The following is a 24,363-nucleotide window of genomic DNA, read 5'->3' on the forward strand; positions in this document are numbered from 1 at the left end:
AATATGAAAATGAATAATAAGTAATATCAGGCTGTAAATGTTTGTTCTAGTTAAAGAGCTTTTACATATAGACAAAAATTTAGCTTTGATCATACTTTTGCTTACTGCTGGATGCGATCTTCGATTCCACCATTTATATTTTTTCCTTCAAATTTTTTTTGTCCCTCAGGATGAGATAATTAATAAAAAAAATATTGTACCTGATTAACGCTCAAACCTCAACGCTCACTCCAATAAACACTTATCCCTATTATGTTAAGAAGAATTCCTCCAACAGTGCTACAGTGCCATTATACATTATATGTATATCAGTAATATAATTTAACTTTGAAAATTTCACATTGATACTTGCATCGGGTTCGAACTTACAACCTCATCCATACAAATCCATTCACTGCACCACGAAACCATCACAATTTTATAACATAAACATTTTAACAACCACAAAATTTCGTTTACAACATTTATTACAACCCACAAAATTAAAAAAAAACAATGTTTGATTGCAAGTAGATCAAAATGCGGGAATAAAGTTTAATTTAAACTCCCTTTTTTAACCTAACCCCTGATACCAGCAATAACTTAACAACTTATCACGAGTTCAATCAGCTGTAGATCATAGAACGGAATAGAGGGAGTACCACCATCCCTTAAAGAACTCTTGCAAGTGTGAAAGCGAGACAACGCATTACAGAGTATATTGCCATCTCCCTTCTACAGCTATAAGAGTACTTTAAGTTTTGATAGTAGACCCCTATTGAAGATCATAGTACGGAACCGTAGGGTGTATTGTATACGCGTCAGTGCGCACGCGCATATATAATGTTACAGCTTTGATCACACATATGGTTGAACTTTGATTATTTTTTTAGTCAATTTGTTATGCAAAATTGTGAGTTGTAGTCGAAAGTTAAGAGTTTCGTTTTAGGGTTGGTTAGTCAAATATAATACGGATCATATTTTTTCTGGAATGCTATGCAAAAATAGACATAATAGACCCCTGAGAAATAACCAAAACTATTATAACTCTACCAGCATGTTAGTATCCCAATACTAAACAAAGGCCTTTTACATATAAAGAAAAATACAAAAAAATAATTTAATACTTATGTTTACAAAAAGAAAAACATAAAAAATAATGAATGTTGCTAAAGCTAACGGTAATATGGAAATAAACAAAAACTATATAATTATTTTTGTACATACATGCCAAATAACAAGAAAAAAGAAACGTTTAATTTCTTCATCAAACCAAGTAAATTATAGTATACACACTTAAATGCAGAAATTAAATAATTACGGCCTACCTACCCACCATCGAATGGCTTACATATGACACTAAAGTACCAATTTGAGCCAATTATTTGGCCTGTAGTGTATTTGTAAGAAATAAGGACATCTGTGTACCTTCACACGTCGTAATAGGTGCCTAGGAATAGTGTAGAAAATACTGGAAAAGCTAGATTTTTTCGTGTTAACATGTGATTATTGTAACTGCAAGTAAACGTTTCTTGGATGTATAGGTTGAGTAGCAAAAGGTTTATAATTTTTATAAAAAAACTGCTTAAGTGTGTGTCGAATTCCCGATACTGAGAGTTCCGTACATTTTTTTTATCTAGTCCACTGTGTCCTGCTGCTGGGCAAAGGTCTCCTCCAAATCCTTCCACGATTTTCTGTTCTGGGCCGCATGGAACAAATTATGCAAAAGAAAAAAAAAGTACATTGGTCGATCACATTTATGATTGTAACAAGCTTTGCTTAACCTCGTTGTTCCTTGTATATGCAGATTTTATTTGTTAGCAAAAATTAATCATTTCTTAAAACATAAATTGCCTAGCTATAATATATAATAATAATAAATAAATGCGGACAACATATAATGTTTTATGAGATAAGGACGATAATTCTAGGGTTCAGTTTTCACCCTTTAGAAACGTCAAAAAATACCAAAACTATGTATCATTCGAAATATTGCCCACAAAACATTCCCACCCATTCGCAATAGCAATTGCAAATCACAAGGACCATTTAACGAGTGATAACGATGACGTATCTATTTAGTTAAACGGTCATGATTAATTCATGAGCCGAGCGGAGCCGCCGGCAGCAATATGTATTATTAAACTTGTGTGAACGGACGGACGGATTGCCATTTTGTTATGTAATATTCATGGGTACACTTGATACTTAACTATGTTTCTCGTTCTATTTCTAGGTTGATGCGGTCTTTTTGGAATAGTTATAACTGTCTTATGGACGAGGACCAGGTTTGACCCAAACGCAGGAAAATTACGAATGTGACTACAAAGTATGTCCTTTCTTAATTATTCTAAGATAAGATAAGACGACTAATGGTGAAGGAAAACGTCATAAGGAAACCTGGATTAAAAATATTGACATCTGAAATCGCCAACCAGCAGTGAGCTAGCATCGTGGTCAATGATCAAACCTCCGCGAAGAAGCCTGTACCCTGTAGAAGGACGAATAAAGGCTGTCATAATTTTATAGTAATTGTTTGAATACCGTCAATTTCTGTCCTTACTTATAACTGGAGTTGATAGTCCCTAGTAGATACCTACAATCAAATTTTAGATTAAAGTTCGCAAATTTATAGTGCTCTGCATGTAGGACCTGTGCCCCGTACTTAAAAGTAGAATAAAAAAAAGTCTGAACACTCTGAACAGAGAAACGAAACATAAAAAAAATATTCTTTTTACACTAAAAGGTCAAAATCAGTCCAGGAACATGTATCACAATAAGACTTAGTAATTGTAACTAATGTTAGAAATTTATGCAAGCACTATCCATAAACCAGCTAGCCATTTAAAATGCAAGAAAAAATTCTAGGCTCATAATCACAAAGCTAACATTCTAGTCCGGCTGACAAATGACGAGACTTAGTAATCTAGATCACTGAGATAAAATTAAATACTTCCATTTATAGTCGAAGAACTCATATTTATATTTAATGTTATTACTATACTACCATAAATAAAGTTGCAAGAACTAATTAACTGTAGCTTACTGGAGTTACTGGTGGTCCTACAAATATCGTTTATAAATCATAAATTATATTTCTTCTGTAGAAAAAAATACGCATACCTTTTAGTTGAAAAAATATTTGTTCTTGATATATTTCTTTGAATTGTTTTTGAAATCCTCAAATATGTAAGCAAAAAAGTCTAATTGTATGATAAGCATTGAATATGGGATCAGTACATTACAATCTGTAAATGTTTCTGTCAGCAAAAAAGAATATAATACAATAGGAAACGACTCAAGTTCAAATTCGTTTATTCAATTTGGGCTATTTAGTTACGGTTTTGCAACTGAGATCAGTTACCCATGCCGACTTCAATTTGACATTCTTTCCTCAATTACTAAATGTACTATAACACCAGCCTATAGATGTTCCACTGTTTGGTATAGGGCTCTTTCTATATACGGAAGGTATGAGCGGGCTGGAGATGATATTAAAATATTTTCACCATTAAAATTTTCTAGCAGAGTAGGGAGAAAAGTAGGTGCAAAATATTCTCAAATATGTAACATCTACAAAAACAGTCTCCCCAGGCAACATGCAAAATCTTCCCACCTCTCAAGGTCAACCTTCTGGACCTCAATACATCAACAATTAAATGACTCAGTGGCTTAGTGATCGATCTCAAATGCACAAGGTTGCATATTCAAACCCACGCGAATAGCAATGTGAGTTCAATAACGAATACCAACTTGGCTAGTAATTTTAAGGCATCGCTTATTTGGAATTTTGCCCGCTTAAGCCTTACATTGTTGTTTCCTAATTACTTGTGACATCTGTTTGGCACAATTTGAGTATGCATACGATTTTCTCTTGGAAAAACTGTGTTACTGTAGCGTGAAATCTGTCTCATATAGAAAGAGCATTGGTTCAATTTGTAGAGTTGAATTCTGTCTCGAATATACGGAGCATTGATCATAATAATAATGCTTTCAAATGGGTGTTGATTTCGCAGTCACTATAATAAATACTGGTACATAGAAAACACCCAGACACTGAACAAATTATCGTGCTCATCCCACAAATATTTGTCCTGGGTGGGAATCGAACCCACAACCTCCGGTATAGCAGGCAGAGTCACTAATCACTAGACCAATTATCCAGTCATGTGTAAGTTAGAGTTACTCGAATTACAAGCTTTGTTATTTGAATAATCTCATAAATTCTGTTTGACTTACAGGCACAGTCAATAGCTAGACCCATCTTGAGAAAATTGGCAAACATTCGTATAACATAAAAGCATAATGAGACATTAGTAGTCGTTCACTGCAATACTACCGGATAATACATAAATATATCAATTTCATAGCAAAAGGAATCACATTAACAAAGACCATGTATCGTCTGCAACACAAACAGTACGCTACCAAAATATTTTATTGTAGGGTCGGCAAAAAAAAAAGTATGAAAATAAATTGCTTTGAATTTTTTAAAGATTCCAGTTACTAAAAATATGTTCAAGTGGGAGTCGGACTCGCAACAAGGATTCTTTATATACAGATAAATAAATATATACACAGAAAAAAAAATGCAAAAAATATATTCTCTGATCACCCATCAAATTTATGATCGTACTAACAGTTGCCTTACTTTTATTTGTATTTTATTATTTGTCGGTAACAGAAATACGTTATCTGGGTATAGTTCAACTGAGTAACTATAATATAGTCTGAGTAACAGACAGACAGAGAATGCAGTTTGGTTTTTAGCCTTTTGTTATATAACCCTAAAAAGGAGATGATGTAAGCGCAACCACAGTAAAAATCTAGCTATTTTATATTCCACTGAATAAGCAAGAATAAATAGCGCTGCAAGACTACATGAGTGTGTTACACAGGTATTCTCTTGGGAGGGCTTGGCTTACCGATGTAAAGAAATCCGTGTTCCGTGAAAATTTCAGTTTTACACATTACAATACAGAAAATTCAGTCAGCTCATATTTTTATACAACTTTCATAACGTGCAAGTTACATTCACAAAAAGAAGATAGAAGATATCTTATAGAGGATAAGAAAAATCTGGTTGTCCAAAGATGGGCAAGGATTGCTGATGAGATGGAATGTCATTTCATTTAAAGAAAATTACATATTTTGGAGGGTTATAATTTTGTAACCTTCGTATGAGTCATGGTTAACCTAGGGTCTAGCTTTTTTCAAAATCTTAAGAACTCGGACATTTTTTAAGTCTTTTTGAAAAAATCTCAGGTGGTTTGCTGGTGATGTTTTCCTATATCATAATGTATTCGCTGTTTATTTAAATATCCTCAAGTGTCAACTTTGATGTCTGTCACTAAAAAGTGTTATGTAGAGTCAAATAGACATTTAACGTTGTCACTTAAAGTTTTATGTATCACGTCAGTAAGTTTATCCTAAATGTTTGTCAATTCTTTGACAGACAATTCATTCTTACGACCCGTTTACGCAAGTTATTGTATTTAACAGGAAAACATGGAGTTTTCCGTGAGAAAAAATATTAAATTATACGATAGACAGTTCGAAATTGGCGGGAAATTGACGGGAGATTTGTTTAGGGGCCTCTTTCTTTTGCATATTTTTTTTTTGAGATGAATGTTTTGACATCTTCGTTTCCCAAATTGTTTTAGTTATACGCTTTTTGTTGGCCATAGGTATAAGTAGCACCACACAATATAGAAAAAGAATTATCAAAAGAAAAACAAAAGTAAAGAGTTCAATCCTTTACCTACTGTGTTTTAAACAGAAACACTGCGTGGAATGATGAAGCGAAAGGCACGTGTAAGGATAGTCTTTATGCTGCAGTGGAACAGTTTGGGGTAATCGCTAAGGTATAACGTAAATATGCATAAGAAACAAAAATACTAAGCAGTTATAAAATACTAAAAATCGAGTTTCCAAATTGTGAGATCATGAGTCGGTCGTGCCAGATTGCAAATATTTATACAATGATTTCGGTGATTCGGATGGATAATTCTTGAGACTTTTTATCGGGATCGCTTGAATAGTTTAAGAGCTATGATTGCTTAATAATGAGCTAATGACGGCTGGATTGCGCATGATAAAGAACTTTGTGTCTGTCAATTTAATCCTAATTCAAAAATAAAAATACTTCAAATCTTAAACCAAACTCTTCTCCTACTTAATCAACCGTTTCCTTCTAACACAACACATACCTGAACCTTCAAAAAACAATAAATTATCATTTGCCCCATTTGTCTGCTTTCCATGCTGTCGGTACACAGAGGCCATTAGGTCCGTAATTGTGCGCGCGTTGGCTTCGGGCCTAATACAGTGGCATGCTTATGTTGGCCTAGATAGATACCTGATGTGTATACCTAGGTATATGGTAAAGGATAAGATGCTTTTGGACTTGTTTGCTCTAAGTGTGAAGGTATGTTGGTAGTTTTTTTTTGGGAATTGAGGATAGGGGTGGATTGATAACATCTTGTGTTTGGAGTGGTGGAATATGATGACAGATTTTATTGTTTTCTAGTATTACAGTTTATTATAAATAATTTGCTTTTTCATGAAGTCTTGTTTTTTCATATTTTTTTTTGTCTCGAATCATTCTATAAATCCAATAATGAATGAATGGGTGTGATTGATTTGCTATAACTGTCTGTCTGGTGTTATAGCGGTAACAGATATAAACTTCCACCAGCTATCACGGTTAATGAGATATAGCCTGGTCACAGACAGACGAACAGACACTGGTGCTAATACCTTTGGGTAGGAAACCCTCTAGCATTGCTACAACAATTAAACATAATAAGATCAATAAATTAGTAATCATCAATTAGAAACTACCCTCACAAAATACCCAGTATTATTATTTTTAACAACAAATATGTACCTCCACGCGAGTGTACAAAACGCTGATTAAATTTTAATCCCGATTACTTCAATTAACCTTAGCTGTTTGGAAATTGATTGGTTTTCATTATGCAGAACGATTTTGATCGGATTATTTTTTGCTTTAATGAAGTACGGAGGAAATGATTTGTTTGGGGCCTATTTTGTTAAAGAACCCAAAGGGTCGAATTATAATTTTGATAATTATATTGGACAAATTCAATTTTTCGAGTAAGATTAATATTATTTATTTATTTATTGAATAGAATAGAACGGTAAAAACTAATTACACTACTCATATACACATAAAACATAACTTATTATCAAGATCAGTACTTATATCTAATCGGTACAACATACGAAATTTTAATATAAATTAAAGATACAAGGAAATACAAGAAAAAATAATAATATCAGATACATGGGAAAAGCTTTCATCACATTTCTTTCAATTTTATCCTTATCAATAGACAGCAATACAGCGACAACTACTAATTACAGAACATCATCTTTTAAACACACGTTTTACATTAACACAGTTAACAAGAACCGATCACTCCAACACACCAACTACACACTAACCAATAGATCGATGCGAACCCATCAAAACCCCATGCCGCGACACAAAGGACCCGATTCAAAGACATCTCTACTCACAATGGAAAGAAACACCAAATTCTCTCCACACTTTTAATTCACCCCTTTCGAGCGACCTTTCTATTTCTCCAGAATTATTTGCTCGTTCACAATGGACCAAACAGCGAAAGAATCCAGGACCGAATGGATGAAAAGATTGGACACGGCTGTGAGAGCCCTTGGAGTGTCTTTTGTGATGGAATATTTTTAAGGGCGTGGGTTTTTGTTGACGCTGGACGTTGCCTACAATACGCTGGAGGCAGCGTCTTGATATTTTCTTGTTTGCCGGTGTCAGCTTCATGGTGCTAGCTCAGAAATCATCATTTAGTTATTCGCTGATCAAATTTAAGCGCTTAAAGATACAACAGCAGTATATTTAATTTTCTGGGTGTTGATGAGATTTCTGTATCTATAAGTATATGAAAAAATGGAACCTTATTATTGAGTAACCGCTGTTTGTTCGTCTCTGTCTGTCCGTCATCACGTTTTATCTCATGAACCTAGATAGCTAGACAGTTGATTTTTTTTTCAGTTTTTGATTTTTTATTGCCACTTTAACAAAAAATAAAGCTCTAGCTTAAGTTACAGAACAAGTGTAGTTACGGTAATAATTTGATAGACAGTCAATTTTTGTGTCATTTTATATTCTTACTCTTTTTGCAGAAAAAAACAGTTTTATTTAATTTGGAATACAGTTACAATAGCATCCACTACTTATACAGAACAAAACAACCAAAAATAATCCAAAAACACAGTCTCCGGAAGGCGAGAGATGTAAAAAGGTTTAAAAACGTGACGCAACGTACGACACTACGTTAAAGCCGGCCTACAACGTTTGACAAGAGACGTTTTCTAAGATTCTTGAGGACTTGAGAACTGCTGATTCAATTTTCCATTGAAACCAGGTATATTTGAAGGTAAGCAAATTTCAAGGAGGCTTTATTGCTTTTCGTGAAGTTATGACTTTTAGTGCTTTGTACGTATGGCTCGGATATGGTTTAATTGTCTTATGTAGGAGGGTGGGGTTTTGAAAATTGATGGATATGGATAATGTTTTTGTTCTTGTTAGGTAAAATGTTTTAAATTATTCAGTTACATTGTTGAAGGATAAACGATTTGTGAAACTAATATTGTATGCGTCTGTCTTCCCTTTTCTTTGTTCTTCTTCCAACATAGTATATGTATTTTTAGTATATGTGTTCTTTCTGGCCAAGGTTTCCTAGAAGAAACCCCAAAACTGTGTGACGCTCTTTTGTACATAGTTTCTTTGTAATTTTATTATTTGACGAATTTGTGTAGATTAAAGATAAAATAAATAAATGTGCAAAAATCTTTTTACCATGCATCATCAGCCCAAAAATTACCTTCTCATACAACACTTGCATACCAAACAATATAAAAACAACAAAAAAACATAACTATAACTTCTAATTAAACCCACTATCCGATACAAGTCACTTCCATTTCCCAAAAACATTACAGGAGAGTAATCTCACCAACTAAACATGAACAGTTCGAAGACAATATATTTCTTCAATACAAGCAATCAGGTGTGACGACAGGCTGTTTCATACAAGTCACTTTGGACTAATAGCTTATATCTACCAGCAGGGTAATCGAAATTGAAATCTCAATTTAGTATACAGAATTGTTATTGTGTAGGAGAGCTATATGAAAAGGAGGCTCGAGTTGTATAGGTTTATAATATCAGCGTATATATTTCCCACGGCGTGGCAAAGACTTCTTAACGGATTGGGAAGGTTTTAGCTTTGATCGTGACGCTAGCTCACTGCGGGTTGGTGATTACTGATTCTAATATTTGGAATTCAGGTTTCATCCTGTTATTTTCATTAACCTTTTGTAATTGGTGTCTTAGAATTTAGAATATTAAAAAATACATATAACTTTGAAAAAGTCACATTGATTGGCTTGCGTTGGGATCAAACCTGCACCTCCTACATATAACTCCATGCGTAGAATCGCAAGGCCACAATCTAATTTTATCCAATTCAACCATCAAAGCGTAACAAACAGACTGACATTCACACGTGTATAATTAGTATGCATTGATACATTTTCAATATTTACACAGAAAACATATGATATTTTAATTATCTGTATAAACTACGTAGTTTCAGTAATTCAAATTAATATATTCGCTAACGGTTCCATTTATCGAGCCTCTAATTTATTCAGGACTAATTGAATATCAAATTGGTATCTAAGGACCAAATTGAAAACAGGACCAATTTCAATGTACAATGGAGATTTATGATTTATGATTTGTCATAACAAGTGAAACACGTGCGTCTTGCATTTTGGTATTAATTATTCTGATTGGTTTTCTTCTAGAGATTAATTAAATTGAATCTAGACAACTTCACTCTATTAAAATTTTATCTAAATCGGTCCACCCGGTTTTATAGTTACAAATTGCATTGTCATCGGGCTTGAAGCTATAATGAAAATTTCAGCCTGCAACCTTATCGGGAAGTGCCTCAAAATTTAGTTGCAGAAATCCAACCGGAACAGCAAACAAACAGATTTTTGGAAATTTATTTCAGTCAATTACTCAATTAAATATAGCCGATTTGTCTCGCAAATATGCGAACTGAATAATACACCTTAAATTAAAATGTGTTTAGCAATTTATCTTACGGTGCAGTAACTAAATCTTACCCAAACCTTTTTACAAAAATAACTAGCTTATATGTCTCACTGGGCCAATCTGTATATTAAAGATTAAGCCTCCATACATCACCAAACGGGTGATTCTCCAGAAAAAAATAACACAAGTTAACGTCGTCATTATCCTCACCAACTGGTCTAAGTAACTGTAGTACTAAATTTTTAAGTAATCTATTAATAGCCTGAGTACTTTACGAACTCGGATAAAAATAATATAGAATACATCAATCTGCAGTATCAAAAGTGTGGTGAGGATAATGACGTTTTTAACTTGTTTTACTTTTTTCCGGAGAATCACCCAAACACTACCTCTTGATATCTCTGCATTACCCTATGGTTGACTGGTAGAGAATGCCTCAGGCATTAAGTCCGCCATTGTACATTTAATGTATAGAAGTGTAAATAAATAAATAAATAAAAACTTAGTATCCGACTGACTAACAAAAGATCAAACACCACACCATAAGCAATAACATAGGTCTAAAAGACCAAACCATTCAAGCGCTGCTGAGCATGTATTGTATAATAAATAGTTAAGCCGCTCTCAAACCGGAGCACCGTTAAAGTAAGGTACGGCATTGATTAAACTTGGTATTGCTCCAGTGATTGTGCCTGCACCGCTCCAAGATTTCTTTCTTAGAGAACTTGGAATTTTGAAATATGGAATAGGAGGCATGTCGAAATGTGTAAGAGGGATTTTTTTTCTTCTGTCAGTATTTATAATGCTTAGAATCCATCGAGTATCAATTGCGTTTATGATTAATAGTATAATAGTTCAAATTTAGTGTCCAGAAAACCATTTTGATGCTTGGTTTCAAAGCAGTCTTAATTATTGTAGAAAGTCCTATTGTACTTTTTCTTGATTTGGCAAAATAAAGTATGTAATTCTACTATACGTGCGTCTCTGAACTTCTCCTAGCTTGACCGATTTGAATGATATTTTTTTTACATTCACAAACGACTCTGACAGATCGAAGTTCGCGGGATACACTAGTTAGTAATAAAACAAAATCATCATCATTAGCTTAAATTAGTCCACTGTTGGACAAAGGCCTCTCCTACGCCACGCAACTGAACTCAATCTTCAACTCTTCCTCCAATCCCTGCCCACTGCCTTGCAAATATCAATACCCCACCTGGTTAAAAAAGCTAGAAGATCATTTTTAGAAATACTTTGAATGATCATATATTAAATGAAAATAAAAATGTCTTATCCATATTTCTACTTTCTAAGCTTAATACTTATGACTTACACGGGCATAATATGTACTCTCGACACATTCTACTACGTAACGTTTTCAGTTCACAGCTGTTTTCAAAATATAGGTGTTTTTTATCTAATTCAAATCTGTTCATATATAATACTAGCTGACAGAGCAAACGTTGTTTTGCGATATAAATGAGTTCTGGGAAAAAAATTGAGTTCTCAAACCTATGCAATATGCATACAAAATTTCGTGAGAATCGGTCCAGCCTTTTCGAGTTAGTTCAATTTTGTACGCTAGACAGAATTAATATATTAGATTTGCAGTATAATATAATACTTAACATAAAATATATCCTGGGACAACTCACACACGGTTATCTGATCCCAAGCTAAGCAGAGCTTTTGTCATGGTAACCAGATAACTGATAAACTTATATATTTCCAAATACATACATTTTATAGATAAATTACGCCCGGACACCAGAACAAATGATCATGGTCAACACAAATCACGACCTCCGGTATAGCAGTCAGGGTCACTAGACCAACAGCCCCGTATTAAAGATTTATTATTTTGACAGTTACATTAAAACTAATAATCACTTAATTGCACAAATTAGCTGTTAAACAATTATTTCAAGTAATATGATAGCTGTCATATCAATTAATTAACTATTATATTCGTTAACTAAATGTCCAATTAGTTGTGTTAAACGTATTTTTGTTACATTAAAAGTAAAATAACGTTTAATAGAAAAGCATAAAATAATAGTTTCTTACTAATGTTTTAAATGAAATATCTTTAAATGCAAGCTTGAAATAACATTTTTGGATCAAAGGACCATTTTTATTTTATTTAAACACAAAATTTAACCGGTCTGAGTGAAAAAAAACATATTTCAAATAGAGATGTCCTTAGAATTAATGATCGTATAAGATATTACTTGACTCAATTTTGTTTTTTTTTTATATGTTATTAAAGGGTCAACAGAGAATCTGTGGAAATTTCAGCTGTTTAATATTATGAGAGCCTGGCGGCAGACGGACGGACAAATAGCTGAGCCTTAGCCTTAAACAGGGTTCCGTTTTGAACTAGCTAAAAACCTAACCTCTGATGAAGGCTAAATTGGCAGCTCCATATAAAAAAATACATAATACCTGGAAAATGTATAAAAACAGTAAGAAAATATAACCTCACTAAAGTGACCAGACATCGACCAGCATTTAGTTATATAAAATAATATTTAATTAATTCTAGAGTAGTTTTCTGTTTAGAATTTATGTTATACATAACTATGGACTATTATGAAATAAGTCTGAAATAAATATTATTATGTATCTCTTTTCATTCACGGGTTAACTTCATGCGAAGAGACCCGGTCCTTTTTAAAGGCGTGAACGGGGACACAGGTCCAACGTGCAGAGGCCTTCTTGAGAACTTTAATTTACAAAGTGATGGGGCATCTACTAGGGATCATTCACCTCTGCTCTATGGCAGAACAGACATGAAGAATCCAAAGTAGATGCAGAACTATTGCAAGTATGTGTGTAAAATCAATTAGACTATTATAATATATATGAGACATTGTTACGTGGACCAGTTCCTTGAATTATCCGGTAAACTATGGCACCTGCCTCTCTACACATGGTGATGTAAATAAATTGGCAGGCGGTGACTCGCCACTCACTAGATGGGCCCCCTATGATACCGTCACGATTGACAGCAGGTGGGCAACACCAGTGCGAGTGGCTAGGGGTGTAGAGAGGTGCGACACCGATTTCACCATCGCGGGTCACAGACCCGGAGCGGGTTTCCTCGTTATTACGCCATTAGACACTTCCACCCCCGAGCATATAGCTCTAGCGACCCCTCTCTAGCCAGCCAGTTAAGGCAAGAAAGAGCTGGGAGTCCCCGTAAAGAGTGACCCCCTGGGGCATTCAGGTTCCGTTGTGTCGCTACTCACAAACAGCTCGCCACAAGCTGCCCTGCGGATATATTATTATTATTATTATTATTATAAAGTAAACGTTTAATATTTTAAATACTAAAATCACAAGCTTTAACGGTATATAAAACTATGGAACATCACTGCTATGTTTTCAATCAAAAACAAGGAAGGCACAAGCTCTTTGGAATCAAAAATAGTTTAGATAGTAACGTCAAGAACATCTCTCGAATAAAACTAGACATACAAAACAGGTAAAAGAATTCCTATAACTTTATTAAAATTATATTTTACAAAAAGTTTCCATACCATTTTATACATTGGTCAGAGCTTCGCAACGCGATACACTTGAAAAACACAGCTAACCAAAATATGTCACGGAATAGGTAACAAACATACAAAAAATTCATGCATTACAGATTAAACATTTCGGTAATTTATCTTAGTATCAAAGATTGCGTAAGATTCTAAAATACATTTTTTCCATCAAAAGAATTTCAGTAAATACCAGTGGTGATTTCGCTTGGGCTACGTCCATTTTTATTCTGTGCGATATGTTTTATGCAGGAGACACGACCAGTAAGACGAATGACGCAGACTTGACCTTAAAATACGAAGAATCGATTGTTTTAATGCAAATGTTAGTGTCAGAATAATTAAGACTTTTTTGCGTTGGTTTTTGTTAACAGTGTCTAGAATACACAGACGGGTTTAATTTGATCGTATACTTAAGATGTCTTGTAATAAATCTTTGAAGGCTTCAGATTGAGATGTTTATTTTCTCGAATTCTTATTTTTATATATGCCAGATTATTTCGTAAGTAATAGAAATAGTTCGGTTTATTTCCTCTGAAAAAAGATGTAATCTAAAAAAAGACCAATAAACTGAATGGGTTCTTCTTGAAGGTGGATATCCGATAATCCCGACCCACGCAACGACAAGAAAAAGTGACTAAATATAGTGATGAATCGGTAATACGAATCGACATAAAATTCTCTCAAGAAAACTTTACAAACTACTGAACACAATATTGTACGGTAGAATCGAATCTACCAGATTTAGATGAAAGAAACAAATTTTAGCAACCATTACTAAATGAGAATGTAACAATTGTACATTATAACGGGACTGCCGTTTTTTTATTGTAATTAAGACTGAATATTGATTATCCACGGCCAGATTACAATTACGGCTATAAAGGCACACGATTCAGTTGCCGTGTTAAATTATTGATAACGCCCGTGTGCATGTTTCGTGAAAAAATAGGAAAAAACGTTAGATTCGCGCGGACCAAAGGACGAATTTCTAAAGTGACACGGGTTAATAATGACAAGAAGAACTTGTGATATAATCTATTTCGACGAAAAGGTGTGCTATGGTTGATTTCACCGAGTGAGGAAAGTCATTCTGAAAATGATTCGGATCAAAATAGCGCTGGTTATAGTTTTATCGATTGCGTTTCGAGGTTCTGGAGTAGGTGAAAAAGCCTTCAATGCTTGCAAAACCTATGGACAACTAATGCTAGAATGCCATAATATTTTATTCCCGAAATTAAGAGTACGAGTTCCTGTTGATTTTCTCTTATATCCTCACATGGTTTTAATTGGATTTCGGAAGAATCCAAACCACAATCCTTCTTGGAAATGTGGGGGAAGTTTGATCAGTGAGGGTTGGGTGCTGACTGCAGCTCACTGCGTCGAGGACAGGGACGAAGGACCAGCTAGCATCCTGAGGATAGGAACTGCAACTTTCGAGTTCGACGAAGTTGATGAACTGGTTCAGGAAAGAACAGTAGCAGAGATCGTGCCTCATCCTGGATTCAACCCCCCTTCAAAATACCATGACATAGCTCTTATGCGAGCCAGCCCAGTTTTCACACTGAACAGAGATATAAGGATAGCTTGTTTACATCTAGGGGAAGACATTGGTAGATTCAATCTGACTGTAATTGGTTTCGGGAAGACAGCCTCTAGTGCAACGTATGGAAGCCAGACGCTTATGAAAGTGGATGTAGATGTGATAGCTCCAGAAATCTGCAACCGGTCCATGAAGTTCTTGATCAAGAAGAAGATATTGGCTGAAGGGATAACGGAGAACCAGCTGTGTGCTGGCGATTATGAGCATGGGGGGAGGGATACTTGCCAAGGGGACTCTGGAGGTCCCATGCAGATCATGGAGGATCGAGTGGACTGTGTCCATAACTTTCCACTTCATACAATCGTTGGTGTGACGTCATTTGGGAGGGATTGTGGGAGAAAGATGGCGCCAGGTGTGTATACAAAGGTTTCTAAATACGTGGAGTGGATCGAAAATATAGTTTGGCCTAATCGATAAAGATTTTAAACATAACCTTTTTTTTGTGTAAACTTAAGAATGTTTTGTGATGTACTCGAAACTTCAGGTATACGTATATAATATTGTACATTTCAACCTAATAAATTAAGATTACTATTTTTAATTGCATCGTTATTATTCTCATAGCGTTTCGCCGTAATAATTGCAACGTTTTTATATAAACTTGAAATCTTTTGTTCGTTAGTTTAATTATTTGGTATTTTTTGGTGTGTCATTCTTTTACAATATCGCTCGGAGCAATACGAGTTTTACAAAAGATATAATTGGAGCCAATTCATGTAATTCACCACATTATTCTGTCTGTGGAAAAAGAAAGTACAAGACAAAGGGAATGATATGCGCAAAAAAAATTAATTCAAGTTAAGTTCCTTTCTCTTTCATCCATTCATACATATGACAAGTATTAGGTATAAGAGTAGTGTAACTAAACCATCTGTTAACTGTCCTACTATCTTTCAGCTACTATTTAGCTATTATTCAGCCTTTTCCTAATTTATGCCGTATCATGATAAATTCAATAGAAGATAAAATGTGTACATAAACTACTTGATAAATAAAAGGTAAAGAAGTAACACAATTAACATTGTAAAATTAAATAAGTATTGATGGCCTTGATAAAAATGATGCAGACAATTTTTTTGAAACCTTATTCTCTTTCTAAAAACCTAACTGCTTCTACATATTTAAACTAAAACTTTTCAAAAAACTCAAATACAATAACGACGTCATTTCCGTACATCACTAGAAGGAAGAGTTACAGCATCTCTTATATCAAGACATCAGGAGATAAAAAAAACGACTCACAATTCCGCTCGCCTGCTCACGACAGCTAACTTATTATTTAAAAACCTCCACATTTGTAGGCATACCTGAAACAAAAAGAGCATTTTCATGAAAAACCAGTCCCCATACCATGAGACTCTACAAACTCTTAAATCACAACTCTTGGTAGTGTATGAAAGAGATAGAGTTCTACAAAGTGTATAGTAGCATCTCGTTTACAAATTGGCAATTGTTTTAGTTTAAGGTTTCATGGTAAGGGATGAACGTTTCGCGTCGAGACGAAAATATGTAAATGACACTTTTGGGGGTTGACGAAAACTTGGTGGATTGGACCCGACAGGTGGAACCGTCCTATCCTTGTTTTGAAAAATACCAGCCGAGGTTTCGTACGGTTCGTATTTAAAATATTATGTAGATTTAAGGTATCCGAGGTAAAATTATGCAGTGTTAAAACTTGTTTCTGTAAAACCGTTAAGTTTTATCAAAATGTTAAATTATATTTTTTACTGCATAGCGATTAAATGATAAAGTAAGAAATAAAAATATCAGATCGTATTTATACACTACGTCGTAGCAAATCACAAAACTAAATCACGATCGCCCATCCAAAACCTTACCTCATAATAGACTACTTTACTTAAAACTTGTTACAGTAATTACGTACTTGCGAAAGTCTAAACTTCTAAAACTAAAACCCTTATAATTCAACCGGAGTTGAACTCGCGACCTATCGATCAGTATCCTTGCCAAGTTGTTGTCACCACTCGTGTATACGTGCCTATTAATCAAGTCTATCGATTTAGACTAAGTATTACGGGTGGAGTCGATAGTACGAAGAAACTTATATAGTAGGTACTTATTGAGCATCGAATGGATATCTTAGAATTAAATGTAACATTTACAAAGATAGTGTTGAGTTTTTTTTTATTTTGAAAATTTGTATACAAAAATATTCTTTTAGTATTATTTTGTAATGGAACTTTGTTGAGGTCTTCAGCTATTTCATTTAATTTATATTTATTCCAATATTAACTTTCTTAGTATTTATATGACACAACGGAAATAAATGTTTTGGCTCCTATTAAACTTAGAAAAAGAGGAAGATTTGTAAACTTAAATGCTAAAGAAATCTTTTGACAATTTTTAATAAACATATCTAAGATGAATTAAATCGCTCAATCCGTTCAGGAGCTATAATGCCACAAACTGGCAGTCACATCAAACTTATACCACCCCTTATTGCTTTGGGGGTTAATAACAGCTGTTTTATACTAGAGAACCTCGTCTCCCATGGTTCACTACTCAATAAATTATCGAACCGTGGAACAGGTATAAAAAACCCATTCCACAATACCAAAACGAATCACGTTAAATGGTATGAAATTAAATTTGGCGGTCTGTACACAGATATATTTAACAGTTAGATAAATTTAACTGTTATATAAAACTGTGAAGGAAATAATTGTTATTGTATCTGTTCCCATGGTTAATGGTGGCGCGTGGTTTGGTTTTTTTGGTTATAATGACTTTTATTTTATGAATGAAAGTTTCGTTTTAATTGAAAAGTTGATTTTTGTTTTATTGGTAAGAGTTTTTACTGCATGCTTTGTAATTTCGTCTATCACTTCAGTATCATATTAACTATATATATATAATATAATGTTCATTGAATAATAACTTATGAATACCTATACACTCGCAAAGCGTTTGGTCGACTCTACACGTGGTCAGAAGGCTGGTCTATATTTTGCCCAAAGAATTAGCATTGCCATACAACGTGGCAATGCAGCCAGCCTTCTGGGCACGTTTCCCGACTTTGGCAGGGATGAAGATGGCTTTTTTGACGCTTTGTAAATAATGTATATTTTTCTTTTATAATAATATAGTTTTAAAAATATAAATATTAGTTCGATGGGCCTGTTGGTCTAGTGGTTAGTGACCCTGACTGCTATACCGGAGGTCGTGGGTTCGATTCCCGCCCAGGACAAATGTTGTGTGATGAGCATGATCATTTGTTCTGGTGTCTTGGGATCAGATAACCGTGTGTGAGTTGTCCCAGAATATATGTATATATATATTATTAGTTTAGATTAAGAGATATCAATGAGATTTATAAGTGTTTTTTGTAACCTAGGATTGTAACAGGCAAAAAATCATTTATCTATTTCCCATTTTCCAATAATATTATATTAAAACCACAGGATTAACACCTGCGAGATGAAACTCCAAGATGAAAAAACAAATATAAATCCACAAAAGATTGTTTTAAACGAAAGCTCAAAACCTCACAGAATTAAACAAACTATATCCCTCACATTTATAAAATAAGCTATTAAAGTTGGCATTAAGTTTTAAAAGTCATCTTATTACAAAAACACAATCTACAACTTACATGAAAATGCGTAATATTCATTTAAACTTTTACAAGAGCCCGCTTTTCTGACGGATTTTCTTCGGCCATGCTCCTTGTACGCATTAAGGAAACAATTTGGATTTTTCTTCAAAGAAAATATACTTAAAAATCACTTATATTAATCTTAAAGTATGAATTTCAAATACACACTGTATTTCATGTATTTATTCCATTGTTTATGAACATACAGACTAGTAAAAAAAGAAAAGAAAGTATGTTCAAGATTGAAGTACAAAAAAAACTATTAAATGATGTAACGGTTTACTCACGCGTATCTACGACTAGTTCGACTCGCGATCCCGCCGCGTCTGCTCATGATTAAGGACTCCGGTTTAGTCCGAAACTAGTCGGGCTACCCCGATAAATACGCGTGAGTAAACCGTTACATCATTTAATAATGAATCAGTCTCACGATAGTTATTATAAAAGCAAAAAAAACTGTTTATCGTAACGTAAAACAATACCCTTTTCCTAACAGAGTCGGGTAAAAAGGATACACCAAGAAAATTATTCGAGTTCCAATTCAGAAATTCATTATCAAGGGAGAGTAGGTTAGAAAACGCTACTTTTAATAAAAATAAAAAGCTGAATACATCTATCTATACTCTATACTAATATATAAAGCTGAATAGTTTGTTTGTTTGTTTGTTTGTTTGAACGCGCTAATTTCAGGAACTACTGGTCCAAATTGAAAAATTCTTTTTGTGTTGAATAGACCTTTCATCGAGGAAGGCTTTAGGCTATAAACCATCACGCTACGACTAATAGGAGCGAAGATACAATGGAAAATGTGAAAAAAACAGGGCAGGTATAAATCATAACTTATATCTTCTACCCACGGGGACGAAGTCGCGGGCAACAGCTAGTTTTGAATAAACATAAAGCTTTAACACACACATACCAATGTTAGTCCCAGAAAATCCTTTGTTTTCAAACTATAATCTTCTGCTAATACATGTAATTCCACATTTTATTGCTAAGCTTAATTACGTAATAGCACTTATGAACTATAAAGTGGCAATTGGTCAAATAATTGAGCAATTAGTTATAGCAAACAATCTGCTATAAAGGTTACAACTAGATGAGTCGTTATATGGTTAATGACTTACTTAAATATAATTAGTTTTATTGGTATTTGACTTGGACGTTCAAGCTACCTACGCGACACGACGTAGGAGTTAATAATAAATAATAAATAAATAAATGCGGAAAACATCACATACATTGTTCTGAACCCAAAGTAAGTTGCTGAAGCACTTGTGTTATGGAATTCAGATACAACGAAGGCAAAAAGAAGACCTGTTTTTGAGGTTACGTCAAAAATGGTATATAACTTCACAATTTATCCATAGTGAGTGGTTAAGAAGAGATTTAAAAGGGAGTATAATAAATATAAATATACATCAGATATATTCCTACTGAATCAGAACTACGTTAAATCTAATATTATAAAAATACGTTAAATCTTAATGGCTAAGGTATATAAACAACTTTTAGGGGTAAATAATTTTCCACCACACAAAGCTAACTTAAAATACTTAATTATTTAAACGTGCCGAAATAAACGACTGTAAAATAAAATAGCTCTTGTAGGAGAGTAAAAACTTAAAATAAACTCTTAAATTTAAGCACAATCTAAGTATGCTAACTTAATCCACTTCTAGCGAAACATTGTCAATTTCATGGCAACTACCTCCGAAACTCAACGTTATATGTACGTGCACATTACCCCAAGGAACACCGAATTTAGTTCCCCTTTCATCGGGCGCCATTTTGGGCCCATTTTTTTTTATAATTGCCAATCTCACTTGACGATATCTTTCGACGATTAAGAATTTAGAATTTAATTATTTTGCCCTAACTTTGAGGTCACCGTATGTCTTTAGTTTTGGAGAATTTTGAATTCTAAATTCGGAATTTTTATACCTAGTTTTTTTGTTTTGATGGAGCAATTTCTTTAATTCGTTTTTTGGTCAATCAAGTTTGTTAACTTTCCGAAAACGGTCTCTGTTAATCAAAGTATGTGAATTTAAATATTTTGTTGGGACAGGTGTGTCTGGCGTGAATGGACGTGTTAATATTTTTCACTAGTAAATAACTTAATAAATTTTAGTGAATACCACGAATACCTTAAGTTGCTTGTAATTTTGTTCTCGAGACCCGACATTCATGATTTAAAATACAAGACGCAAAACGAGGTTTAAAACAACTACAAAATATTCTGGGTCTAGTTGTCTTTGATGTCATTTTAATGTTCGTAAACCCCTGCGACACGAGGAATGAATTCGATTTTTGTAAGGACAAAAAAAAACACCGAATTAATCAGCTAAAAGAATCTCCTTACTTAAAATAATTTAACACTCGTTCAAACGTAAATCTTCGAGAAGTGTTTTCACAAGAATTTGACTTAAAGGCTTATTGTTGCGGTATACAAATTCTTTTAAAACAGCTTTCAAAGCGTTTTCAGTATCTTACAACCATCTACTTTTGTTTCGTTGGTTATTATGTCTTTTTTTTATAATAACTATCGTGAGACTGATTCATTATTAAATGATGTAACGGTTTACTCACGCGTATTTATCGGGGTAGCCCGACTAGCCGCGTCTGCTCATGATTAAGGACTCCGGTTGGGTCCGAAACTAGTCGGGCTACCCCGATAAATACCCGTGAGTAAACCGTTACATCATTTATTATGTCTTTACTCATAAATCTTTTAATATTCCTTCCTATGAAACGTTTTTGAACAGGTATGAGGTATAGGTATTTTAAAATAGCTGTAGTTTGCGGCTTCGATATAACTGCTGACCGATGTGACTCTGTTATAGCTAATTCCGTAACAAATTTCATCGAAATTGGTCCAGCCGTTTGGGTGTGAAGAGTTAACAACATAGAATGATAAGTGTAATACTATTTTTTTGTGCATTGAAATGGTTATTTACCTATTTATTTTTTCAAAAAAGTTATGATTGTCTTTTTATTTTCTCATAGATGGTTACTTTACCAAATTTGTCCTGATGCGGTATTTTGCCATGACCACGATCAGTCCAAACTTTAAAGTCACTTTAAACTAATAAACCAACAACATGAACCTTATCTAATAAAATCCATAATAAAACAAGTGCCGAACCCTAATTAAATACAGATTCGCAATCACAAAACGGACGGCCTTTCGACAGAAACGGGCCTTTGTATAGTGATGTACGGAACCTTACTTATGTACAGTGAACCCTAAATATTCGGAAGAGGACACCTAATAGAATTTGGAAGATGAAGTGCTAATGAAATAACTCTGTTTAATGACCCTCTATTGTCTGTTGGAGGCTGCGATTTGGACCCTACTGTTGGATAATGTCGGTATTTTTGTCTGGGTTAACTGTGGATTGTGGATTTAGGAAAGACATATTGCTTTTTAATTCACATTAATCTGAAGATTAACTTTTGGTTGGTAATAAAACTATCGGAGTCATATAAGTCACCCGTCGAGTTTCTGACCGTGCTAACTGTTACTTAGCCCCGAGATTGTATTTTAGCAACCAAAAATTTTCGTGTTTTCATGACATACAGCCTGGTGACAGACGGACCGACAGCTAAGCCTCAATAGTAGAATCATAAAGTTCGATTTACGTATTGGGTACGAAATCCCAAATTTTTTGTCTAATTAACACAAGCTCATTTTCATCACACCTCTAAATTATAAGGCATACTGCTTGTAGCACTGACATTTTTGTCACCATCACGTGACTTATCACAAAAAGTAGTCATCTATACTTCTATATCTATACTTACTAATATATAAAGCTGAAGAGTTTGTTTGTTTAAACGTGCTAATCACAGAAACTACTGGTTCAAATTGAAAAATTATATTATGTTTTAAACTATTAACCATCACGCTGCGACTAATAGGAGCGAAGATACAATGGAAAATGTGGAAAAAACAGGGCAAATATAAATCATAACTTATATCTTCTAACCGCGCGGACGAAGTCGCGGGCAACAGCTAGTAAGTCATAAGTTCTTTAGTACATTGAGATCTAGACAAGTTTCATTTATTTGAGCGCTGGTTCTGTCGAATGACTCCAAAGTATTTAGCAACCGCTGACAGGACAAAGTCACTTCAATTGTTAAAAAGGAATAACATTCCTATAGTTTTAAAATTTTGAGTTCAGATGCAATAGGTATTACTAGGATGTCACAAATTTTTAAAGCTAGTTGAGTTTCACCTGACAAGAAAGCACCATATTTCCTAATAATATTATAAACGCAAAAGTTTGTATGTATGGATGTTTGTTCGTCTTTCACGCAAAAACCACTTAACGGATTTCGACGAAACTTGATACACAGATAGTTTATAACCAGGAAACAACATGGGACAGTTTTTATTCAAACTTTTCGTGCCCGTGAGTTCATTTTCGATTTGTAGCGAGTGGGCCCGCGGTTTATAGCTAGTATTTTACAATTTCAGGATGCTACTGCAATCGGTTTGGCATTGAGCCTGTTTCTGTCTTATGCAACCTTGACACACCTAGTTTTTTAGTAATTAGGTTAAGTTAATACAAACTATTTGGATATTAAATAGCTCAAAACATGAGACAGGTAGCCACAAGGTGTTTTAAGAAGTTCACTTATACTAATTGGTGGTATGAATTTTGAAGTAAGACTTTAATATTCTGTTTTGAGGTGTCAAAAACTAAAATTGCTGTTATTTTTTGACACACTTTAACTCATAACATTTTCTTCATGTTATTTTGATCGGTTAGAACTATATTTTTTTCCTTTTAAGGGTCTAACAATGCGAAATAATAAATACAAGTACAAGTACGTCTATCCCCACGTTTTTAAATGGCACTTCATTCAAATTTTATCAAAATCGGTTCAGCCGTTTTTATAGTTGTAAATTTCATAGTCATCGGGTTTGAAGCTACTCTCCAAATTTCAGCCTGCCAGCTTATTGGGAAGTGTTTCAAAATTGATTTACCAAAATCCGAGCGGAACGACAAACAATAAAAAAGTGAGTTTTTAAAAACTAGAAAAAAATACACTAATATCGATTAATCTCCTAAAAATATTATTTTAAAGTCGCATTTATTCCGTCTTACAGCTTTACCGTTGGTACTAAACATTTAACAGCTTGTGGAATATTGTGAGGTGTCAAATTAAACTTTTTCAATCATCTCGCCGGCGTGGCCTCGCCAGACACTTCGAAAGCTGAAATTCATTATTTTATAGACCTCAGGATACTTTTATATCGGTTTTTCATTTGTACAAGATTTCCCTTTTTAGTTTTTGTGTGAATTAAAGTTGTTTTACTGATATCTAGTGAAGATTGTTAACGTGTTTTCTTGAAAACTTAGCAATATGTTTTGTATTAAAACTTCAGTTTTAGTTGGTATGAGATTGTTGAATATACATGATTGTAGAGAAGATATAATGTACTGATAAATAGGTATAAGATGTTAGTATTTTAATT

General features: G+C 33.9%; 2 protein-coding genes across 2 annotated transcripts in view; one reads left to right on the forward strand and one right to left on the reverse strand.

Annotated features, from left to right (window-relative positions):
• Positions 1-24,363, reverse strand: part of LOC113498364 — a 584,256-nt gene that overhangs the window by 120,232 nt on the left and 439,661 nt on the right. The window lies entirely within an intron of this gene.
• Positions 13,731-16,596, forward strand: LOC113498365 (serine protease snake-like). The gene has a single exon (XM_026878375.1). It carries the CDS (start codon positions 14,759-14,761, stop codon positions 15,677-15,679), a length of 921 nt encoding a protein of 306 aa, XP_026734176.1. The 5' UTR covers positions 13,731-14,758; the 3' UTR covers positions 15,680-16,596.

Source organism: Trichoplusia ni, chromosome 10 (assembly GCF_003590095.1).
Source record: "Trichoplusia ni isolate ovarian cell line Hi5 chromosome 10, tn1, whole genome shotgun sequence".
NCBI classification, from domain to species: domain Eukaryota; kingdom Metazoa; phylum Arthropoda; class Insecta; order Lepidoptera; family Noctuidae; genus Trichoplusia; species Trichoplusia ni.